Here is a 21,487-nt window from a genome sequence, read left to right as displayed (position 1 = left end):
CGGCCAGCCAGAATTTCGGTGGGGAGGGATGGAGCGCCTCCCCCCCCACCTCGAATCAATTTAGCAAAAAGGCAAGTGACTTTCATTCATCCCTACTCCCGTGGCCCTTTCTGGGATTTCAGTCACAGGAACAGAGTGGGAGAGAATTTTATATGAACCTATATGATAGAATGGAAAGACAGTTGTTTGTGGACCAGGGAGGCTTGGATTCAAATTCTCCTTCATAGATAAATTGTCTGGATGGTCTTGGGCAAGTCCAAATGTCTCTGAGTCTCAGTTTATCTGCAAAATGGGTATATTAATGAATTTCCTCATGGTAGCATAGTGAAGTTAAACAAGTTAATTACTGCAATCCACTTAACATGTTATAAATGGCTGTATGATGGCTACTCAGACATAAGGAACAAATCATGAATTGAATTCTCACCTCTATTGATGTTCACACAGCTGCTAATAAAACAGGCTTTGGGTTTCTGGGATGTGGTCATATTAGGTAAAACCACAAGCCAGGCCCACATAACTTCTTATTATGCATCAAGCCAAAGGCAGTCCACCATCCATGCGGGGAAGCTGTCTGGACCAGCCAATACTTGGGACTAGAAACAGATGAGACCTCCACAGAGGAGGAGGACTCCATTTCTGGTGGCTGAGTTCAGGTCAGGGGTCCAATAGGTTGTACCCAATGTTAGTCCTATTTAGAGGAGACCAACTGAAATGAATTGGACTTCTCTTCTTCATGGCTAGCATAAGTCCCATTCATTGCAATGGGTCTACTCTGTCAGACTAACAGACACAATCCAAAGCCCCCTGAGTGGTCACACTCCCTGAGTTCAAGACACTCCCATCATTACCTCTGGGACCCCAGGAGCAGAGACAGCCTGAACTGAAGCCCAAAGCAGGCAGTACATATCTGGTGGCACCAGGCCCTACTAGGGAGGAGCAAGCAAGAACCCAAGTATAGTCCAGATCAGGGCTCCAGTGAAGTTCCAGGCAGAGTGGGGCTCCATGGCCAGCAATAAAACCATTTACTTCCTATCCAGATTTGGTAGTGGAACATCTCCTGCCTACTTCCTGGATGTGTGTGCTAGTCCTGACTCCATAGCCGGACAGCTCCCCTGATGCCTCAGCAAAGCTTGCCATGGACCATGCCATTGCCCTGCTGGACAGCTCCCTAATCCGGTTGGTACACTGGGGTGCCCACGGCCACATGGCAATGGGACAGCATCCTCGCATGACTCAATCATTTTGCTACCTGCCTTGGAACCCAGCCTTTGGCAGATCCCAATGAATGGCTGGAATGTGAGGCTCAGCTTGCTTCCCTAGATTTCTCATCAGATGCAGACATGCGGAAAGACTCACCTCAGCATTTGCCAGGATACTATAGATGGCTGGCTTCCTGAACAGTTAATTCATTAAATTGGTAGCATGGGAAGCTGCAGTTCCCATGCATCCCTGCATGAATTGCACTTACCTAAGCTCTCATGCATACTTAGGAGTGTTTGGCCCTTATGGTTGAGGGTTATGTGGTCTTTGCTGTCACCAGCCAGCCCTCCCTGCCACCCCAGGGAGTGGTCCCCCATTTTAAAAGGGTAACTTTGCTTTGGAATGAGAGTGGAGAGGAGGAGAGACTGTCAGGGAGCTTTCCTGGGCTTGGTGTTGGAGACCCTAAGAAGGAGGTGAACCAGGAGGTGGAGCTTGTCCAAAGTGACCAGTTTGTGACCAGTTTGCAATGTTTTATTTAGAATGAAAATGTGAATAGGGATGGATAGGATTTTGCAGATGATCTGAATGCTCTGATGTCCACCTAAATTTCCCCACATTCGGGGTGTGTGTGTGTCATGGGAGGATGAAAACCTTTCTGAAGATTGGGGCATGCAAAAGTGTGCAAGAGGTATCAGTGATTTCAAAATGGATTTGAAGGTGTCCAAGGGCATCTGTCTGTCTTTCCTTTTTTCTTTATACGACCACATAAAATCAAATCCAAACCTCTGTAGCATTTGAGATGTCTGTTTCTGGGGCCTGATGGATTCCCGCGGTGCCCTCAAAATCTAGGAACTTTTTTGCTGTTGGGGGGCGGGGGTAAAAAGCAATTGACACACATTGCATGCACAATTTGTGTGATGTATGCAAATTTCAGCTTTCATTTTTGCAAATTACAGCTGCTATGTGCATAATTCATGCAAATTGCTTTACCCAAATAATAAAAAAATACCCTAGAAATCTGTGACCTGGCCCAACTCAATGCAGATTGAGTCAGCCCAGCCCACAGGAAAGTGAGCCAAAGTCTGGGGGGCCAAGCTAACTAAATCTCAGTGAGCTTCACCCCCTGGGTGGATTCCTCTGAAATCCCTAGGCAGGACTAGAGATGTCAGAGAAATCCTCCACAGACCCCAGTGAGGCCGGATTCTATTGAATCTGGCCACACAAAGTCTGTGGAGGATTAGATCTCTTACCTCCACCTCCCCGCGAAGTCATCACTGGTCGGATCCTGCCTGCTGCCAGCTCCGAAGCCCCAGCGATATGGTCGCCATTGCCGTATCACTGGCTGGACTGACAGACTGCGGACGCAAATGGCATCTGCTACGCTATTTACGTCCCTGCTCTTTGACGTGATAGGCTACGTAAATCTTTACATAGCCTATTGCGTGAAAAAAAAGGGACACAAATGACACATCAAAGAGCAGGGATGCAAATGGCGTCCACTACACCAGATGCTATTTGCATCTGCAGTACATCCACCCAGACAGTGATATGGCAATGGCGGCTGTATTGCTGGGGCTTCGAGGCTGGCTGGCCGCTCCGTGGAATTGCCGCAGAGTGAAGACGGACAGCAAGGATTCCGCGGGGAGGGAGGGATTGCCTCCCCGCCCACAGACACCGCCCCCCACCACTGGAGCAGCAGGTAAGTAATTCATACATCCCTAGGCAGGACTGAACACCTTTTGGCAAAACATGTAATACACAGACTTTGAAAATATGCGCACATCACTAATGCCCTTGGGAAGACACTAAATGATAGGAGAGCACCTTCTAAGGAAATAGTGCAGGAGAATATTGGCTGCTCCCATGGGTAAGAATGTACAAGAATATTGTTTCCATTCATTTAGTACCAGAACTTTCCCCTCAAACAAGCACATTTTGTGGGGAAAGCTCGTATATTCCCAAGCTTGTTATTGCATTCACAAAATGTGTACTTTAGAAAAATGTGCAGTTTAAAAATGCGCATTGTGTGAAAAAAAGACCCATTTTCACACTCTATGTGCTTGAGCCTCATTAATTCTCCCATCCCTACCCTTGAGCTGCCTATGGAGCAGTCATGTTTTCCTCATACAATACCCCTGCGAAGATACTACATCATCACATAGCACCACAGTCGCATTTGTGGACATCCCATGTTCAGTCAAGCCATGGTTCTGATTTGAAACAGACTTAAAAAGAAAAAAGAAAAGAGGAAAGAAGCTCTTGTCTTGGACTCCCTCATAAATGTGTAAGTCAGTTTGGAAGGAAGGAAGTCATTGTTGTTATAAGGACTTTTAACAACAACCAAACCAAACCAAAAATGCCCTGCTCAGCTTTCAGGAACGCAGCAGACAGCAGCACTGGAAAGCCCCAAGGAAGGAAGTCCTGGTTAAATCCTCCTGGATGCTTTTCAGAAAGCTCCAGCAGCCGGTAAGGCTGCAAGGACAGAACAGGATGGAAATGATGATTAAACAAACAGCACATACCACCACCACCATCACCACCCTTCAGCGACCTCCTTACTGTAAGGTAAGCACTGAATCCCTACTCAGTCCGGTCTCTGAGTAGACCGGCTCCGGTCTCCGGTGGTGGGTCCGGTGGCGGTGGCGGCGGCAGTGGCAGCTGGTCTTTCAACCGGCTGCCGCGGCCGCCATTGTCATCTTGGTCTTTGCCATGATAGGCTACGTAAGTATTTACATAGCCTATCACGGCAAGCCAATAATAATAATTAAAAAACGGCATACGCAAATGGCAGTGGCTACGGCGGCCGCCATTTGCGTTCCCTATTTTTGCCGATTTATCTTACATAAATATTTACGTAAGATAAAACGGAGAAAAAAAGGGGAACACAAATAGCATAGTGGGTGCTATTTGCGTTCCTTTATTTTTCACCGTTCTAGCCTATGTAAATATTTACCTAGAACGGTGAAAATAAAGGAACGTAAATAGCGCCCACTATGCTATTTGCGTTCCCCTTTTTTTCTCCGTTTTATCTTACGTAAATATTTACGTAAAAATATTTGTTTTTTTATTACGGCAAAAAATAGGGAATGCAAATGGCAGCCGCCATAGCCACCGCCATTTGCGTACGCCTTTTTTTTTTTTTCCCCTTCAGGAAGGAAGTTGCCCAGAGGCCGGATTTTAGGCTGCGGGTGGCCCCAGCCGGTGGCTCTGCGGAATCTCTGTGGAGCAGAGCTGGATGGAGAAGGATTTCGGGGGGAGGTGCAGAGCGCCTCCCAGCCACTGCAAATTGCCTTGACAAAAAGGTAAGTAACTTTCATACATCCCTAGGTACCACAGTGACAGGGCTCAGTCCTGGGCCCAGTGCTCTTCAACATTTTTATTAATGACTTGGAGGAGGAGGTGCAGGGAATGCTGATCAGATTTGCAGATGACACCAAATTGGGCGGGATAGCTATTACTTTGGAAGACAGAAAATTCAACAAAATTCAAAGTGATCTTGATAGACTGGAGCGCTGGGCAGAAAACAACAGAATGACATTTAATAGGGATAAATGCCAAGTTCTGCACCTAGGAAAAAGAAACCAAATGCACAGTTACAAGATGGTGGATATGTGGTCAACCACACTACAAGCGAGAAGGATCTTGGAATTGTTGTAGATCACAAGCTGAACAGGAGCCAAACATGTGATGTGGCTGCAAAAAGGCCCAATGCTGTTTTGGACTGCATTAATAGAAACATAGCTTCCAAATCCCTGGAAGTACTCATTCCCCTATACTCAGCACTGGTTAGGCCTCATCTGGAGTCCTGTGTCCAGTTCTGGGCACCACACTTTAAGAAGGATGCAGACAAGCTGGAGAGGGTTCAGAGGAGGGCAACAAAGATGATCAGGGGACTGGAAACAAAGCCCTATGAAGAGAGACTGAGAGAACTGGGCATGTTTAGCTTTGAGAAGAGAAGACTGAGGGGAGATAGGATAGTGCTCTTCAAGTCCTTGAAAGGTTGTCACAGAGAGGAAGGCCAGGATCTCTTCTCGATCATCCCAAAGTGCAGGACATGGAATAACGGGCTCAAGTGACAGGAAGCCAGATTCCAGCTGAACATCAGGAAAACCTTCCTGACTGTTAGAGCAATACGACAATGGAACCAATTACCTGGGGAGGCGGTGGGCTCTCCCACACTGGAGGCCTTCAAGACGAGGCTGGACAGCCTTCTGTCAGGGATGCTCTGGCCTGGAATTCTGCATTGAGCAGGGGGTTGGACTTGATGGCCTTGTAGGCCATCATAGAATTTATTCTATGATTCTATGAACTCCCAGCATTCCCCAGCCAGTATGGCTAGCTGGGTTATTCTGGGAGTTGTGGGACTTTCTCTCTCTCTCTAAATCAGAGATGTCCGTCATTTTGAAATCCGGCCGATTTTGGAACTGACAGATCACCACTGCCTGCATGGCTCGGCTTGCATTCATGAGCTGAGCTGAGTTTTTCCTGGAATGTGGGAACTTATAGAATCATAGAATCATAGAATAGTAGGGTTGGAAGGGGCCTACAAGGCCATCGAGTCCAACCCCCTGCTCAATGCAGGAATCCAAGTCAGAGCATCCCTGACAAATGGCTGTCCAGCCTCGTCTTGAAGGCCTCCAGTGTGGGAGAGCCCACCACCTCCCCAGGTAATTGGTTCCATTGCCGTATTGCTCTGACACTCAGGAAGTTTTTCCTGATGTTCAGTCGGAATCTGGCTTCCTGTAACTTGAGCCCATTATTCCGTGTCCTGCACTCTGGGATGATCAAGAAGAGATCCTGGCCTTCTTCTCTGTGACAACCTTTCAAGTACTTGAAGAGTGCTATCATATCTCCCCTCAGTCTTCTCTTCTCAAGGCTAAACAGGCCCAGTTCTTTCAGTCTCTCTTCATAGGGCTTTGTTTCCAGTCCCCTGATCATCTTTGTTGCCCTCCTTTGAACCCTCTCCAGCTTGTCTGCATCCTTCTTAAAGTGTGGTGCCCACAACTGGACACAGTACTCCAGATGAGGCCTAACCAGTGCTGAGTAGAGGGGAACTAGTACTTCCCGGGATTTGGAAGCGATGCTTCTATGAATGCAGCCCAAAATAGCATTTGCCTTTTTTGCAGCTACATCACATTGTTGGCTCATATTCAGCTTGTGATCGACGACAATTCCAAGATCCTTCTCGCTCATAGTGTGGTTGAGCCACGTATCCCCCATCTTGTAACTGTGCATTTGGTTTCTTTTTCCTAGGTGCAGAACTTGGCATTTGTCCCTATTAAATGCCATTCTGTTGTTTTCTGCCCAGCACTCCAGTCTATCCAGATCACTTTGAATTTTGTTTCTGTCTTCCAAAGTATTAGCTATCCCTCCCAATTTTGTGTCATCTGCAAATTTGATCAGCATTCCCTGCACCTCCTCCTCCAAGTCATTAATAAAAATATTGAAGAGCACTGGGCCCAGGACTGAGGCCTGTGGTACCCCACTCGTTACCTCTCCCCAGCTTGAGAAGGTCCCATTGATAAGCACTCTTTGAGTCCGATTCTGTAGCCAACTGTGGATCCACATGATCGTTGTTTCATCTAGCCCACTTCGAGCTAGTTCGCTCATCAGGATATCATGGGGCACTTTGTCGAAAGCTTTGCTGAAGTCGAGGTATATGATGTCTACAGCATTCCCACGGTCTACAAGGGAGGTGACTTGATCAAAAAATGAGATCAGATTTGTCTGGCAGGACTTGTTTTTGACAAATCCATGTTGGCTTCGAGTAATCACTGCATTGTTGTCAAGGTGCTTCCAGATGGATTGCTTTATGATCTGCTCCAGAATTTTCCCAGGGATTGATGTCAGACTGACTGGTCTGTAGTTCCCAGGTTCCTCCTTTTTACCCTTTTTGAAGATAGGGACAACGTTAGCCCTCCTCCAGTCATCTGGCACTTCCCCGGTCCTCCATGATTTCTCAAAGAGAATAGACAGCAGTTCTGAGAGCTCTTCTGCCAGTTCCTTTATGACTCTAGGATGCAGTTCATCTGGCCCTGGAGATTTGAACTCATTCAAAGTAATGAGGTGTTCCTTGACCATATGCCTGTCGATCTCAAGCTGCAATCCTGCCCCTTCAGCCTGTACTTCGCCTTTGCCAGGGGGGTCATAGACCCTCTTTTGGGAGAAGACTGAGCCAAAGTAGGAATTGAGCACCTCTGCCTTTTCTTTGTCATCTGTTATCATTTTGCCATCCTTATTTAATAGCTGAACAACCATTTCTTTCCTCTGCCTTTTACTATGCACGTAGCTGAAGAAAGCCTTTTTGTTGTTTTTAGCATCCCTCGCTAACCTCACCTCGTTCTCCGCTTTAGCCTTCCTGACGCCATCCCTGCAATTCTGTGCTACCTGCCTGTACTCTTCCTTTGTTACTTGGCCTTCTTTCCACTTCCTATATGTGTCCTTTTTTGTTTTCAGGTCATCCCTAAGCTTTTTGTGAAGCCACATTGGCTTCTTCTGTTGTCTTCCACCTTTTCTTCTTGTTGGAATTGTTTGTGATTGTGCCTTGAGAATTTCCTTTTTTAAAAGTTCCCACCCATCTTGGACTCCTTTTCTCGCTAGCATTGCTTGCCATGGGACCTTACTGATCATTGTTCTGAGTTTATGAAAATCAGCTTTCCTAAAATCCAGGGTACGCGTTTGAGTACACTCGGCTTTTGCTTCCCTTAGAACCAAGAACTCAAGTACAACATGGTCGCTTTCCCCCAGAGTTCCTGTAACTGCTACTTTATCCACTAAGTCATCTCTGTTGGTTAGGATCAAGTCAAGGATAGCCGATCCTCTAGTTCCTTCCTCTACTTTCTGTAGGAGGAAGTTATCCGCCACACAAGTCAGGAATTTCCTGGAGGGGCCATGTTTTGCAGAATTTGTCTCCCAACAAATATCGGGGAAATTGAAGTCCCCCATTACTACTACATCATGCTTCCTTAAAACATTGGCTATTTGCTTTTCAAAAGTTTCATCCTTGGCTTCTCCTTGATTGGGTGGCCGGTAGTAGACTCCGACCACCAGGTTCCTTTTATTCTTTGCTCCATTTATTTCAACCCAGATGCTCTCGATGGGGCTACCAAGCTCCTCCTCCTGTATTTCTGTGCAGAGATATGTATTTTTCACATACAGTGCAACCCCGCCTCCCTTTCTGTTCCTCCTGTTCTTTTTGAACAAGTTATATCCTTCAACTGCTGTATTCCAGTCATGAGAGTCATCCCACCAAGTCTCAGTTATACCTATCAAGTCATAATTTCCCTCCTGTATTAAGAGTTCAAGTTCGTTCTGTTTGTTTCCCATACTCTGGGCATTAGTATATAGACATCGAAGACCATGTGCTTCATAGTCTGGCTTTCTTCCTACATGTGTCTGAAGACTATTATTGGGCGCTATCAGCGCTGTTCTCTCCATTGCAGTGCATGCGCCTACGTCCATTGTTACCCCCAACATTACATCTCCCTTCCCCGTAGGATTCAGTTTAAAGCCCTCCTGATGAAGTTCTTCATGCTGTGGCCAAACACATTCTTCCCAGCCTTTGTGAGGTGCAACCCATCCCTAGCCAACAGCCCATCTTCCAGGAAGTATAGCCCGTGGTCCCAGAATCCAAATCTCTCTCGTCGGCACCACCTTCGTAGCCAGTCATTCACCCGGAGTATTTTTCGTTCCCTTTCTATCCCTCTTCTAACTACTGGAAGGATGGATGAGAAAACTATCTGGGCCCCAAAGTTCTTGAGTTTCCTTCCCAAAGCTTCAAAGTCTGACGTGATCTCTTCGTAGCTCCGCTTGGCGGTATCATTCGTTCCCACATGGATGAGAAGAAAGGGATACCTGTCAGTGGGCTTTATGAGTGCATAAAGTAACTTCTTTTATCCCCCCTTAAATTGACAGTTGTGCAAATTGCTGCAATTTGTCCAGATGTTGATTTAAGGTTGGAACAACCCTGAAAATCTGCAGGTTCAGCTAACTTAATCTGCAGTGACTCAGGTCAGGTTATGGGTAAACAAGCCAAAGTCTGGGGGTGGGAGTGGGGGCAAGGTGATGAAAGTTCAGTGAACTTCACCCCCTAGATGGATTCCTCTGAAATCCCTAGTCTTGACATTCACAGGATTGCACCCTAAGAGAATTTTCCGAATTAATGCTGGAATCAGCACGTATGCAATTTCTCACAGCTTTCATTTCATTATAGTTCATTTACATTCTGCCTCTTCTGCATTACCATTGCACATGTGTGCATTGATAAAATACTGCAAAGAGCCAATCTCACAATTGTCTTTGTATGTACATTTCATTGTGTGTTCATAGGAATGATTGCATCAAGATTACATTTCATACTTTCCTGATGCTTAACTGTGTACTGACACTCTGGCAAAACTGACATAAAAAAGAATCTTGATCCATGGATGTGTACAGCCACATCACACTGTCAGAGCAATATGACAATTGAACCAATTACCTAGGGAGGTAGTGGGCTCTCCCACACTGGAGGCATTCAAGATGAAGCTGGACAGCCACTTACAGGCCCCTTCCAACCCTACTATTCAATGCTTCTGTGCTTCCCTGATCAACTTTTTCATTTTTGCGGTGTTTTATTGAAACACACAAACATGCACTGACATCATGTCATGTGCAAACATTAGTGAGCAAGAGGCTAAAGGTCAGTCAAACAGAGGCGATGAAACCCAGGCCTACAAGAAGAAGAAGAGAAGAGTGGTAGTAGTGGGAGACTCCTTGTTGCATGGGATCAAGACCCAAGTATGTCATGAAGACCCATGGACTCTCCAGGTATGTTGTCTCCTGGGAGGACAGATTAGAGACGTGACTGAAAGGTTGCCTGCACTCATAAAGCCCACTGACAGGTATCCCTTTCTTCTCATCCATGTAGGAACAAATGATACCGCCAAGCGGAGCTACGAAGAGATCACGTCAGACTTTGAAGCTTTGGGAAGGAAACTCAAGAACTTTGGGGCCCAGATAGTTTTCTCATCCATCCTTCCAGTAGTTAGAAGAGGGACAGAAAGGGAACGAAAAATACTCCGAGTGAATGACTGGCTACGAAGGTGGTGCCGACGAGAGAGATTTGGATTCTGGGACCACGGGCTATACTTCCTGGAAGATGGGCTGTTGGCTAGGGATGGGTTGCACCTCACAAAGGATGGGAAGAATGTGTTTGGCCACAGCATGAAGAACTTCATCAGGAGGGCTTTAAACTGAATCCTACGGGGAAGGGAGATGTAATGTTGGGGGTAACAATGGACATAGGCGCATGCACTGCAATGGAGAGAACAGCTCTGATAACACCCAATAATAGTCTTCAGACACATGTAGGAAGAAAGCCAGACTATGAAGCACATGGTCTTCGATGTCTATATACTAATGCCCAGAGTATGGGAAACAAACAGAACGAACTTGAACTCTTAATACAAGAGGGAAATTATGACCTGATAGGTATAACTGAGACTTGGTGGGATGACTCTCATGACTGGAATACAGCAATTGAAGGATAGAACTTGTTCAAAAAGAACAGGAGGAACAGAAAGGGAGGTGGGGTTGCACTGTATGTGAAAAATACATATCTCTGCACAGAAATACAGGAGGAGGAGCTTGGTAGCCCCATCGAGAGCATCTGGGTTGAAATAAATGGAGCAAAGAATAAAAGGAACCTGGTGGTCGGAGTCTACTACCGGCCACCCAATCAAGGAGAAGACAAGGATGAAACTTTTGAAAAGCAAATAGCCAATGTTTTAAGGAAGCATGATGTAGTAGTAATGGGGGACTTCCATTTCCCTGATATTTGTTGGGAGACAAATTCTGCAAAACATGGCCCCTCCAGGAAATTCCTGACTTGTGTGGTGGATAACTTCCTCCTACAGAAAGTAGAGGAAGGAACTAGAGGATCGGCTATCCTTGACTTGATCCTAACCAACAGAGATGACTTAGTGGATAAAGTAGCAGTTACAGGAACTCTGGGGGAAAGCGAACATGTTGTACTTGAGTTCTTGGTTCTAAGGGAAGCAAAAGCCGAGTGTAGTCAAACGCGTACCCTGGATTTTAGGAAAGCTGATTTTCGTAAACTCAGAACAATGATCAGTAAGGTCCCATGGCAAGCGATGCTAGCGAGAAAAGGAGTCCAAGATGGGTGGGAGCTTTTAAAAAAGGAAATTCTCATGGCACAATCACAAGCAATTCCAACAAGAAGAAAAGGTGGAAGACAACAGAAGAAGCCAATGTGGCTTCACAAAAAGCTTAGGGATGACCTGATAACAAAAAAGGACACATAGGAAGTGGAAAGAAGGCCAAGTAACAAAGGAAGAGTACAGGCAGATAGCACAGAATTGCAGGGATGGCGTCAAGAAGGCTAAAGCTGAGAATGAGCTGAGGTTAGCAAGGGATGTTAAAAACAACAAAAAGGCTTTCTTCAGCTATGTGCATAGTAAAAGGCAGAGGAAAGAAATGGTGGTTCAGCTATTAAATACGGATGGCAAAACGATAACAGATGACAAAGAAAAGGCAGAGGTGCTCAATTCCTACTTTGGCTCAGTCTTCTCCCAAAAGAGGGTCTATGACCCCCCTGGCAAAGGCGAAGTACAGGCTGAAGGGGCAGGATTGCAGCTGGAGATCGACAGGCATATGGTCAAGGAACACCTCATTACTTTGAATGAGTTCAAATCTCCAGGGCCAGATGAACTGCATCCTATAGTCATAAAGGAACTGGCAGAAGAACTCTCAGAACCGCTGTCTATTCTCTTTGAGAAATCATGGAGGACGGGGGAAGTGCCAGATGACTGGAGGAGGGCTAACGTTGTCCCTATCTTCAAAAAGGGTAAAAAGGAGGAACCTGGGAACTACAGACCAGTCAGTCTGACATCAATCCCTGGGAAAATTCTGGAGCAGATCATAAAGCAATCCATCTGGAAGCACCTTGACAACAATGCTGTGATTACTCGAAGCCAACATGGATTTGTCAAAAACAAGTCCTGCCAGACAAATCTGATCTCATTTTTTGATCAAGTAACCTCCCTTGTAGACCGTGGGAATTCTGTAGACATCATATACCTCGACTTCAGCAAAGCTTTCGACAAAGTGCCCCATGATATCCTGATGAGCAAACTAGCTCAAAGTGGGCTAGATGAAACAATGATCCGGTGGATCCACAGTTGGCTACAGAATCGGACTCAAAGAGTGCTTATCAGTGGGACCTTCTCAAACTGGGGAGAGGTAATGAGTGGGGTACCACAGGCCTCAGTCCTGGGCCCAGTGCTCTTCAACATTTTTATTAATGACTTGGAGGAGGAGGTGCAGGGAATGCTGATCAAATTTGCAGATGACACAAAATTGGGAGGGATAGCTAATACTTTGGAAGATAGAAACAAAATCCAAAGTGATCTGAATAGACTGGAGTGCTGGGCAGAAAACAACAGAATGACATTTAATAGGGATAAATGCCAAGTTCTGCACCTAGGAAAAAGAAACCAAATGCACAGTTACAAGATGGGGGATACGTGGCTCAACCACATTACAAGCGAGAAGGATCTTGGAATTGTTGTCGATCACAAGCTGAATATTAGCCAACAATGTGATGTGGCTGCAAAAAAGGCAAATGCTATTTTGGGCTGCATTCATAGAAGCATCGCTTCCAAATCCCGGGAAGTGCTAGTTCCCCTCTACTCAGCACTGGTTAGGCCTCATCTGGAGTACTGTGTCCAGTTGTGGGCACCACACTTTAAGAAGGATGCAGACAAACTGGAGAGGGTTCAGAAGAGGGCAACAAAGATGATCAGGGGACTGGAAACAAAGCCCTATGAAGAGAGACTGAAAGAACTGGGCCTGTTTAGCCTTGAGAAGAGAAGACTGAGGGGAGATATGATAGCACTCTTCAAGTACATGAAAGATTGTCACAGAGAAGAAGGCCAGGATCTCTTCTCGATCATCCCAGAGTGCAGGATACGGAATAATGGGTTCAAGTTACAGGAAGCCAGATTCCGGCTGAACATCAGGAAAAACTTCCTGACTGTCAGAGCAATACGACAATGGAACCCATTACCTGGGGAGGGGGTGGGCTCTCCCACACTGGAGGCCTTCAAGACGAGGCTGGACAGCCATTTGTCAGGGATGCTCTGACTTGGATTCCTGCATTGAGCTGGGGGTTGGACTCGATGGCCTTGTAGGCCCCTTCCAACCCTACTATTCTATGATTCTATGATTCTATGATCAGTAAAACACCATACAAAAACAACTGCACACAGTTATTTCAAGATTGCTTTTCTGCATGGTTTATCCATGAGCACATGCACAATGACAGTAGCTGGGAAGAGACATAGGCAAACTAAAGGGTCTGAAAGCTGCAGTAAGCTATGCATGCCCAGTGCTTTGTACAAAATTGGGATTTTTGTTAAAAAAGGGAACAATAGGCAACCCACAGTATTTATTTATTTAAAAAAATTATATTCTGCCTTTCCCAAAAGTTCAAGGCAGACAACAAAGAAAAATAAATACTTAGAGGTTAAAAAGACAATCAAGACACAATCAAACACAAAGACACCGTTTTCTTAAAAGAGGAAACAGAGCGGCAAAGCCCAGAAGGATTAAAAAAGAAAGAAAGAAAAAGAGCAGATTATAATCTGGAGCTCCAAAAACTTGGGAGAAATGTGCATGAGAGAATGTAGGAAGCATCCCTAAGAGTGCAACCAGATGACAAAGTGTTAACATGGAGTGTGTGCAGTTACTTGATATCATCTGTATTCTCTTGCCGAGAGGAGAGGAGGATTGTTACCCCAGTTCTCATCACTTGGAAGATAAGCCTATACAGATGACCAAAGTAAAACAGCCATCTGGATTGATATGGATATCCAGTTGGCCAAGTGCTTACATGCAAGGCATGAGCTCTGCCCCACAAATGAGCCAACATTGCCCAAAAGATTGGAAGCCCATCAGTTCATTCCCTGAGCCAATTTGAGGGGATCAGGAAAGGCCAACTCTGCCAACCCCATGCCCCCATCTTCACAGCTTCCTCCCCACCTTTATTGATTGGCCAGTTGCACAGCAGTGGTAGCCGCAGAGCAGAGGAAGACATTTTCCTTTCTTGACCCTCTCTGTTGTGTTGTCCTGACATGCTCTGCAACAAATTACAACTGAAACATCTGTGGCTCTTGGGATCTGAAGGCTTTTCAAGCACTGCTCAAAGTCCCATGGACCACTGCTCCTTCAGGTTCACCATGTGTCCCTTTTTTTTTTAACAGAGGAGAGTAGGGGGTGGTGGCACTTGATGAGCTTTCATGGGCTCAATCCTCTGGACTCTATTCCATCTTCCACCAGCTGGTCCAACTTGGTGCGTAACGAAGTGGGCCAACTGGCAGAATTTCCATGAATTTTTTTTTGTCCATAAAAAAACACAAAAAAAACATGTGCACAAATTTCAGCTTTAAATTGTGCAAATTTTCAGAACTGGCACAAATTACAGCCATAATTCACACAAATTATGCAAATATGCACATTTTGCAATCAAAATTTGTGCAGATTATGCAATTTGCAGCTGTAATTTGCACAAATCTCTATTTGTGCAAATTAAGGCCAAGACCAAAAAAACAAAAACAAAACACTAAAAGTCCCCAGAACCCAGGGAAACTGCACAGCTTGGATCATAAAAGCAAGCTGTGTTGGGTGAGCCATGGAAATCTGGCGAGCCCCAAACAGGATGTTCTGGGCAACAGACATCCCTAGAGGAGAGTGCTGTCATAGGGCAGTCTTTTATTTGAAGGCACCCTCCATTTGAAGGGTGGTCCAGTCCAAGTTTGATTTAAAGATCAAGAACGCTACAGAGGGGAACTTGAAGGTGCCCATCAAGAGTTGTTAGCACCTGGGCAGCAGACTGAGCAGACACACCAGAGGTCAACTGGCCATAGTCTTTCCCACTATGGTGAAATATCTTGTAATTCTATTGACATTCTAGTGATTGTTTCTCAGTTTGCAACTATACTTAACACTGATTAGTACGTGCAAATTTGATGCCAATTTGTGTCCTCTGCAGTCCTCTTGTTTTAGCAATGCATTTCCTTTTGGGGGGACAATATGTAAATGGCCATGGTAGCCCCAACACACTGGTGTCAGGATTGATTCTGAGCATATGGAGATAGTTAGCAGTTCAGATTCAGAAGGGGAACAGCCATAACTGGGGGAGGCATCTTCCTGAGTGAGTTCAGATATTGATAGGCATGCTTATCAGGATACTAACACCCAGATGGCTGGGCCTGAAGACCCCCCTTCCATGAGAATCCAGGAGGAGGAGGAGGAGAAGGAGAGCACAGGGCGTGACCTGAGGGATTCTAGACTGCGCCGCAGAGCAAGGTGGGAAAAGTTAGAGCCGGAGCTCAGATGGTCAACCCGGTTGGCGATGCGTGAGGGGTGACATAGGGGAGCATCATTGGAAGGGAGGGGTTTCCCTCCCTAAGTTATTCTAGCCAGGAAGTCCTTGTTCAAACTGCTGGCAACATATTAGCTCCCATTTGGATCCCCTGTTGCCATTCCTTTGTATCCTGAGAGTCTTTGGGGATTTGCATCTGTAATGAACCTGTTGATAGTGAATTAAAGGTGTGAGAGTGAAGCCTCTCTTCTTGTGTGTGTGCATGAGGAAGGAGGGGGCCAAGGGAATGTGACAGCTGGAGCAGATGACATCATGATGAAACAGAGAAGGGGTGGGCAAGGAAAGAAAGGGAAAGCCTTCTTACTCCGCACTCTCCAGTGCGGCCATTACTGTGGTCCCCACTTGCAGGTAAGTGCAGATGGTGCTTGGGGAAATAATTAGAATGGGGAATAAGGTAAGTTGGGAATCTTTTCCTGGCTTGGATATTGATCCAAGCTGGTGAAGGGTTCGGAAGGAGGGGGATTAAAAGCTTGCCTCTTCTTTTAATGTGCCTGTTTAGGAACCTTAGCAGTTTAGGAACCCCAGGAGTTAGCTTTTGAGCCCAGTTTAAACAAGTGGGAAGTGACCATTTGATAAATGGTTCTTTGCATTGACTTAGAGCCTGCATCCCCCCACCCCTCACCCCATGAACTGAGTCAATGCACTTCAGACAGAGTTGGATCCAGGATCTGCCTCCCACGAGAGGAAGGATTCCGCTTGCGGAAGGTACTTCCACACAATTTGGGGGGATCCATGCACACTATTGCTCAGCCCGTTCAGCAGGGTCACTTGACTCTCTGCGTAACATTTTCAGGGGAGTGGAGGGGCTGCTTTGAGGAGGGGGCAGGGAAGTTCACTTCCACTGTCTCAGTGAATCCCATGTAGGGATTATGAGAATTCTGGTTTTGCTCACGAAACATGAGAGGATGCCACATTTGAAGCTCCGAAGATGAGTGTGATCACATGCACATATCTGCCAAAAATATTTGCAAGTTGTTGAACATGTCCTCATATTCATCTTGTTCCTGATTCCCAGTTGTGCTGGCACAGATTTCCTAATACGCACAACATTTGCTCCGGAGACTGAATCAGCCCCGCTTTAGTCTATGGAGGAAATATGTGAAAAATCTGGGGAAATTTGCGCAGATCTCCCATTCGGTCTGCTCAGTTTGCACATGTTACCCATTCACGCAGAGCGAGCAGTGATCGCAAGCATGAACAGGAATCAGGCACAAGATGAGTGGCAAGACAATGTTTGGAAAGTCCTGGAGATCTCAAATGTCACTCGTTCCCCTATCCCTAATCCCACATAAATATGGATCCAACCCGGAATGTTCAGCTCCCTCACAGTGATGTCACCATCGCAAAGCACACAAGAGGAAACAAAACAGACAAAGCAGACATGCAGCGCACACAGAACACAAATGCTACCCTAAGCTGCCGCTATGACGACTGACCACGTATTAGCGACATGCGTCAAACACAGATATTGCCACAGGATTGCATACACTTACAGGGTAATGGTGGATAGTTCTGACATCCTGCAAGAGTGCTGGTTAGGCCTGTTGGATTTACAGTAGCATTTCTGAACGCAGCTGCTGAATATGACAAGATTTGCAAAAAAACAAATAAAATAAAATAAAATAAAATAAAATAAACCAAAATGTTTCTTCTTTTTCAGCTCATCATCAAGAGGTATGTCAACTTTAAACACATTTTCATGGGTTGCAATGTCAAAACAAATCCAGTGAAGGTGGAGGCAAAGGAGTATTGCAAGACAATCCAGATGCTGGATGCTGGATTGATGCAGAAGCAACAGCAAAATGTGCTTATTTTGCACTGAGCCACAAAACCAGCAGAAGGTTGCAAGCAGATGGAGAGAAAATGATGGCAACAGAAAAACATGTCTTGGATGCAGTTTGTGCTTTTGATGGGTTAAGCTACAAAGCTAGCAGAAAGGTTACTTGTATAAATCAAAAATATACTTGAAGGGGGACCTGATGATGGGATAGTGTGCTTAGATTTTTAGAAGATTCACTTAACAGATTCACACAATAAACCCACAGAGAACAATGGAGTAGAAATATGCCAGTGATTAAAATCCAAGGGAGCTTTTCCCTAAGGGCGCCATTTTAGATTTTGGTGTGCTTGAAGACTCTTTGCATGGTTTAAAGAAACAGTAAACAATGCATGGAAAAAGGAAATGTACATTAAAATCATTTGGAAATCTCAACCAGATGGGCACACTTGGTAGAGAATAGGCATTGTGAAGAATTTCATTTGGTCTGCATTTTAAAGCTAACTGAGCTATTTCGCACTTCCTGGACTAATTTGCAGATTGGAAAGCAGTCATCCTTCAGATTGTACACTTACTCAAATTTTGCAATGCAGTTCTTGGCTCAGACATTGCATACTAAAATGTGGATATTAAGAAATGTTGCATACAAAGGGTTGGATCCAGATTAAGTCATGCTTACAGTTGTTGTTCAGTCGTTCAGTCGTGTCCGACTCTTCGTGACCCCATGGACCATGGCTTACAGTAGACCCATTGAAATCAGTAGAACTTAAATTAAACATAACTTAGTTCCATTGAGTTCAAAGGGTCTGCTCTTGGAATGACTAAATCTGGATCCAGGCTGATATATGTATATTAGGGAAAGTTGTGTACAAAACATATGTGAGTGAAAGTTGCAAATGAAAATAAATGCAATTTTGGTGGCATTTTTGAAATTAAAAAAATCACAGATTGATGTGGAAAGTGGACAAAACAGACTTATGATTGAATACATAGAAAAACTGACACAAACCGGATATACACTGATATGCCTAATCTAATAGACAAGCATTTGTATATGCTGACAGTTTTGTTCACAGTACTGAACAACTGAGCCTCTTTTTAAACCAAACTCTTCACCAGTGCTAACTATGGGCAATGCAAATGACACAGATTTAGACCAAATGCAAATGACACAGATTTAGACACAAACCAACTGTACAATTAATGTACAATATTTAGAAAAAAGACTGTGAGGGCTGATGTATGTGAGACCATTTCAATGACTACTTTACTAACAGTGCAATCCTATACATGTCTACTCAGAAGTAAGTCCCATTGAGCTCACTGGAGTTTACTCCTGGGTAGGGATATCCATTGCCAGGGAATCCAGCCCTTTGGGGGCTTGCCAGATTTCCACAGCGCCCCTGACGCAGCTTGCATTTGTGCAAGCTGCAGGTTTTTCCAGAAATCCTCAAACTTTTTTTTTTTTAAATACATAAATAGACATTTGCTCAAACTGCAGGCACAATTTACAAAATTTGCACAAATTTCAACTGCAATTTGCATAATTTACACAAATTTCAGCCACAATTTGCACAAATTGAGGTTATTGCTCCTAGAATTTGTGCAGATGTCTTTTTATACAAAAATAAAAATAAAAATCTGCCAGCTGGCCCTCAGCTGGAGTTCTCCGACATCCCTACTCCCAAGTAAGTACGTATAGGATTGCAGTCCAATGGCTTAGTTCTGGCATTTCACCTAATTTTTATAACACCCCCTCCCCATTCCATCCTGGAGGGAAAACAAACTCTATACTATGACATGTGATTGCTGCAGAGATGTTCTTAAAGCTGTGTTCATTTTGAATGCCCCTGCATCAGATGGTGCAACCCTTAGAATGGATGCTGGTACCGGTCCTTGATATTTTAAAAATTTTAGCATTCAGAGTCCTTCTTTTTTCTTTTCTTTTTTCTTTGTTTTTTAAAAGAGAGAAATGGGTAACATTGTCACCACAAAATTGTGAACAATTGCCACGATAGAAATTTCTTTGGAGACAAAATGCAAAAGTAGTGTTTTGTTTTGGTAAAAAAAAAGAACCTATACTGGTATAGGTTACATATCACTATACAACCTATGACAAATGCAAGAATAACCTTAATATAAGAATGACCTTTCAACAGATTTCCTCAAACAGAGATCGACAGAGGGATGAGTTCTCCCAGATGCTTAAAATCATCTTTTTTCTCTGCTTCCCTGAATCCAGATGTGAACTCCAGTTCTGACCTTTAATGACTGCCAAATAGCAATGTAAGAATTATATTGCCTGCCTCTGCTAGCAACTTGGATAGTCCTCTTCAACCTGGAGCCCTCCAGGTGTGTTGGACTACAACAACCAGCTTGGCTGGCTGGTGATGGTGGGAGTTGTAGTCCAACATATCAGGATGGCCAAAGAAGGCTAGGCTATGGAGATGCCCTTCAAAAGATCACAATCACAGCATGATGGAGATCATCATCTGGAATTGCAGCTCTGAAGGTCAAGGCTCCAGACTTTGTAACCATGGCTAAGAAGTATTAATGGACCTATCTTCTAGAGCAGGGATGGCTTGCTCAGGCACCCATTGGCTGCATTACACTGTCATATGCTAGAGGCTTTCCCAAGAGCTAAATGCACTCATAAGGGAAAGGAAATGTGCTTTGCTTGTGAGATTTTGCAGTGGTTACCAAGACATTGTGCATGGTGATTACCCATCTCAGACTAGTGTATGCTTGCAAGGTATACATGTGTACATTTGAATGCAGAGTGCCTGTGTTCCGTAACTTGTACTGCTAGATGGAAGCAACTTTTTTTTTAATGTAGGCTGACCACCTATGTTGGAATCAGTTGGACTGAAAAATACACGTCGCCTTCTATCCTAACCCATAAACAACTGCCCTGAGAATGCAGTGCCTTGCCAAGATACAGAAGCTGCCAGCCACTCTTGGTCTGGATACACTAATGGAACTCAGCCAGCTCCTGCATAGCACACATCCAGAGGTCCTAGCTCCCAGAATGGCCCAATATGCGGACCAGCCCTTTGATAAGCAAGATGTGGCTAATACAAAGTTTCCTGCAATTGCTTACATTGGGTGCTCCAAAAATATGGACATGCCATGACTAACAAATACATTTTAAAAATAGCCAACATCAAGTGCTGAACACTGTCTCTGAATCTTCAAACTGGGTTCTTTTAAATCACTTGATCACCATCTGGAAATATTAGATGTGCACATGTAGAAGGGGAGGGAACATAGTTCAGTGGTAGAACAGTTGCATTGCACACAGAATGTCCTCAGTTCAATTTCAGGTATCTCCAGTTATAACTATCTGGTAGAAAGCAAGACCTCTGATTGAGATCCTGGACAGCCACCGCCAATCAGAGAAGACACCACTGGGCAAATTGTCTGACTTGGTATAAGGCAGCTTCCTATACTCCTATGGAAGTGCATGCATGGCTGGAGGTTTGCTTTGCTATTTCCTTCACAGCAGTTTCCAATACTGAAGAGTCAAGCCTCATTTAAAACTGAACTGTGGCTTGTCTCTTCAGCAGTGATAACTGTTGCAAAGAAAACAGAAAGAGAAGCTTTGTGAGCATTTCTTTCCTGTATGCAAACATCTCTCTGTCACTATTCTTTATTCATCCCCACTGATGAGACAAATCAGAATTAAATTATGTGAGATAGACCCTCAGATGTGAATTCACTTAATTTGCATAGTGCATACAAATGTTTCCTGTTAATTGAAAAGGGAGTGTCATTTAAAAATGGCAAATGATCAGTTGACCTAAGTCTCTCACTTTCCCCCTAGCTTGGACCAGAGGTAAAATGATACCTACCGATGGGATATGCCATGTTTCTCGTTTCTTTCCACCATGAAGCTAGTTGGAGGAATGATGTACACCTGCATTAGCTAAGTATATATGTATGCTTTGATTTTTCAACATGCATTGCAAAAGGAGGCATTAAGATGGGGAGAAAGGAAAATAAAACCAAAGGAGGCAAACCCAGAATCAAAGCAATGTAATGGTACCCTGGGACACTGGCTTACT

General features: G+C 44.7%; 1 protein-coding gene across 1 annotated transcript in view; it reads right to left on the bottom strand.

The window, feature by feature from the left end:
- Positions 1–21,487, bottom strand: part of ADCYAP1R1 (ADCYAP receptor type I) — a 136,258-nt gene that overhangs the window by 17,312 nt on the left and 97,459 nt on the right. Inside the window, exon 12 of the mRNA XM_084855104.1 lies at positions 17,140–17,223. Within this exon, the coding sequence (XP_084711230.1) occupies positions 17,140–17,223 (84 nt within the window). The remainder of the gene's footprint in view (positions 1–17,139; positions 17,224–21,487) is intronic.

This window comes from Heloderma suspectum, chromosome 5, assembly GCF_057233095.1.
Source record: "Heloderma suspectum isolate Gila_16-S chromosome 5, 16-S_ref, whole genome shotgun sequence".
Lineage (NCBI taxonomy): Eukaryota > Metazoa > Chordata > Lepidosauria > Squamata > Helodermatidae > Heloderma > Heloderma suspectum.
The sequence above is the reverse complement of the archived record's forward strand: the minus strand, read 5'-3'. Positions and strand labels throughout refer to the sequence as shown.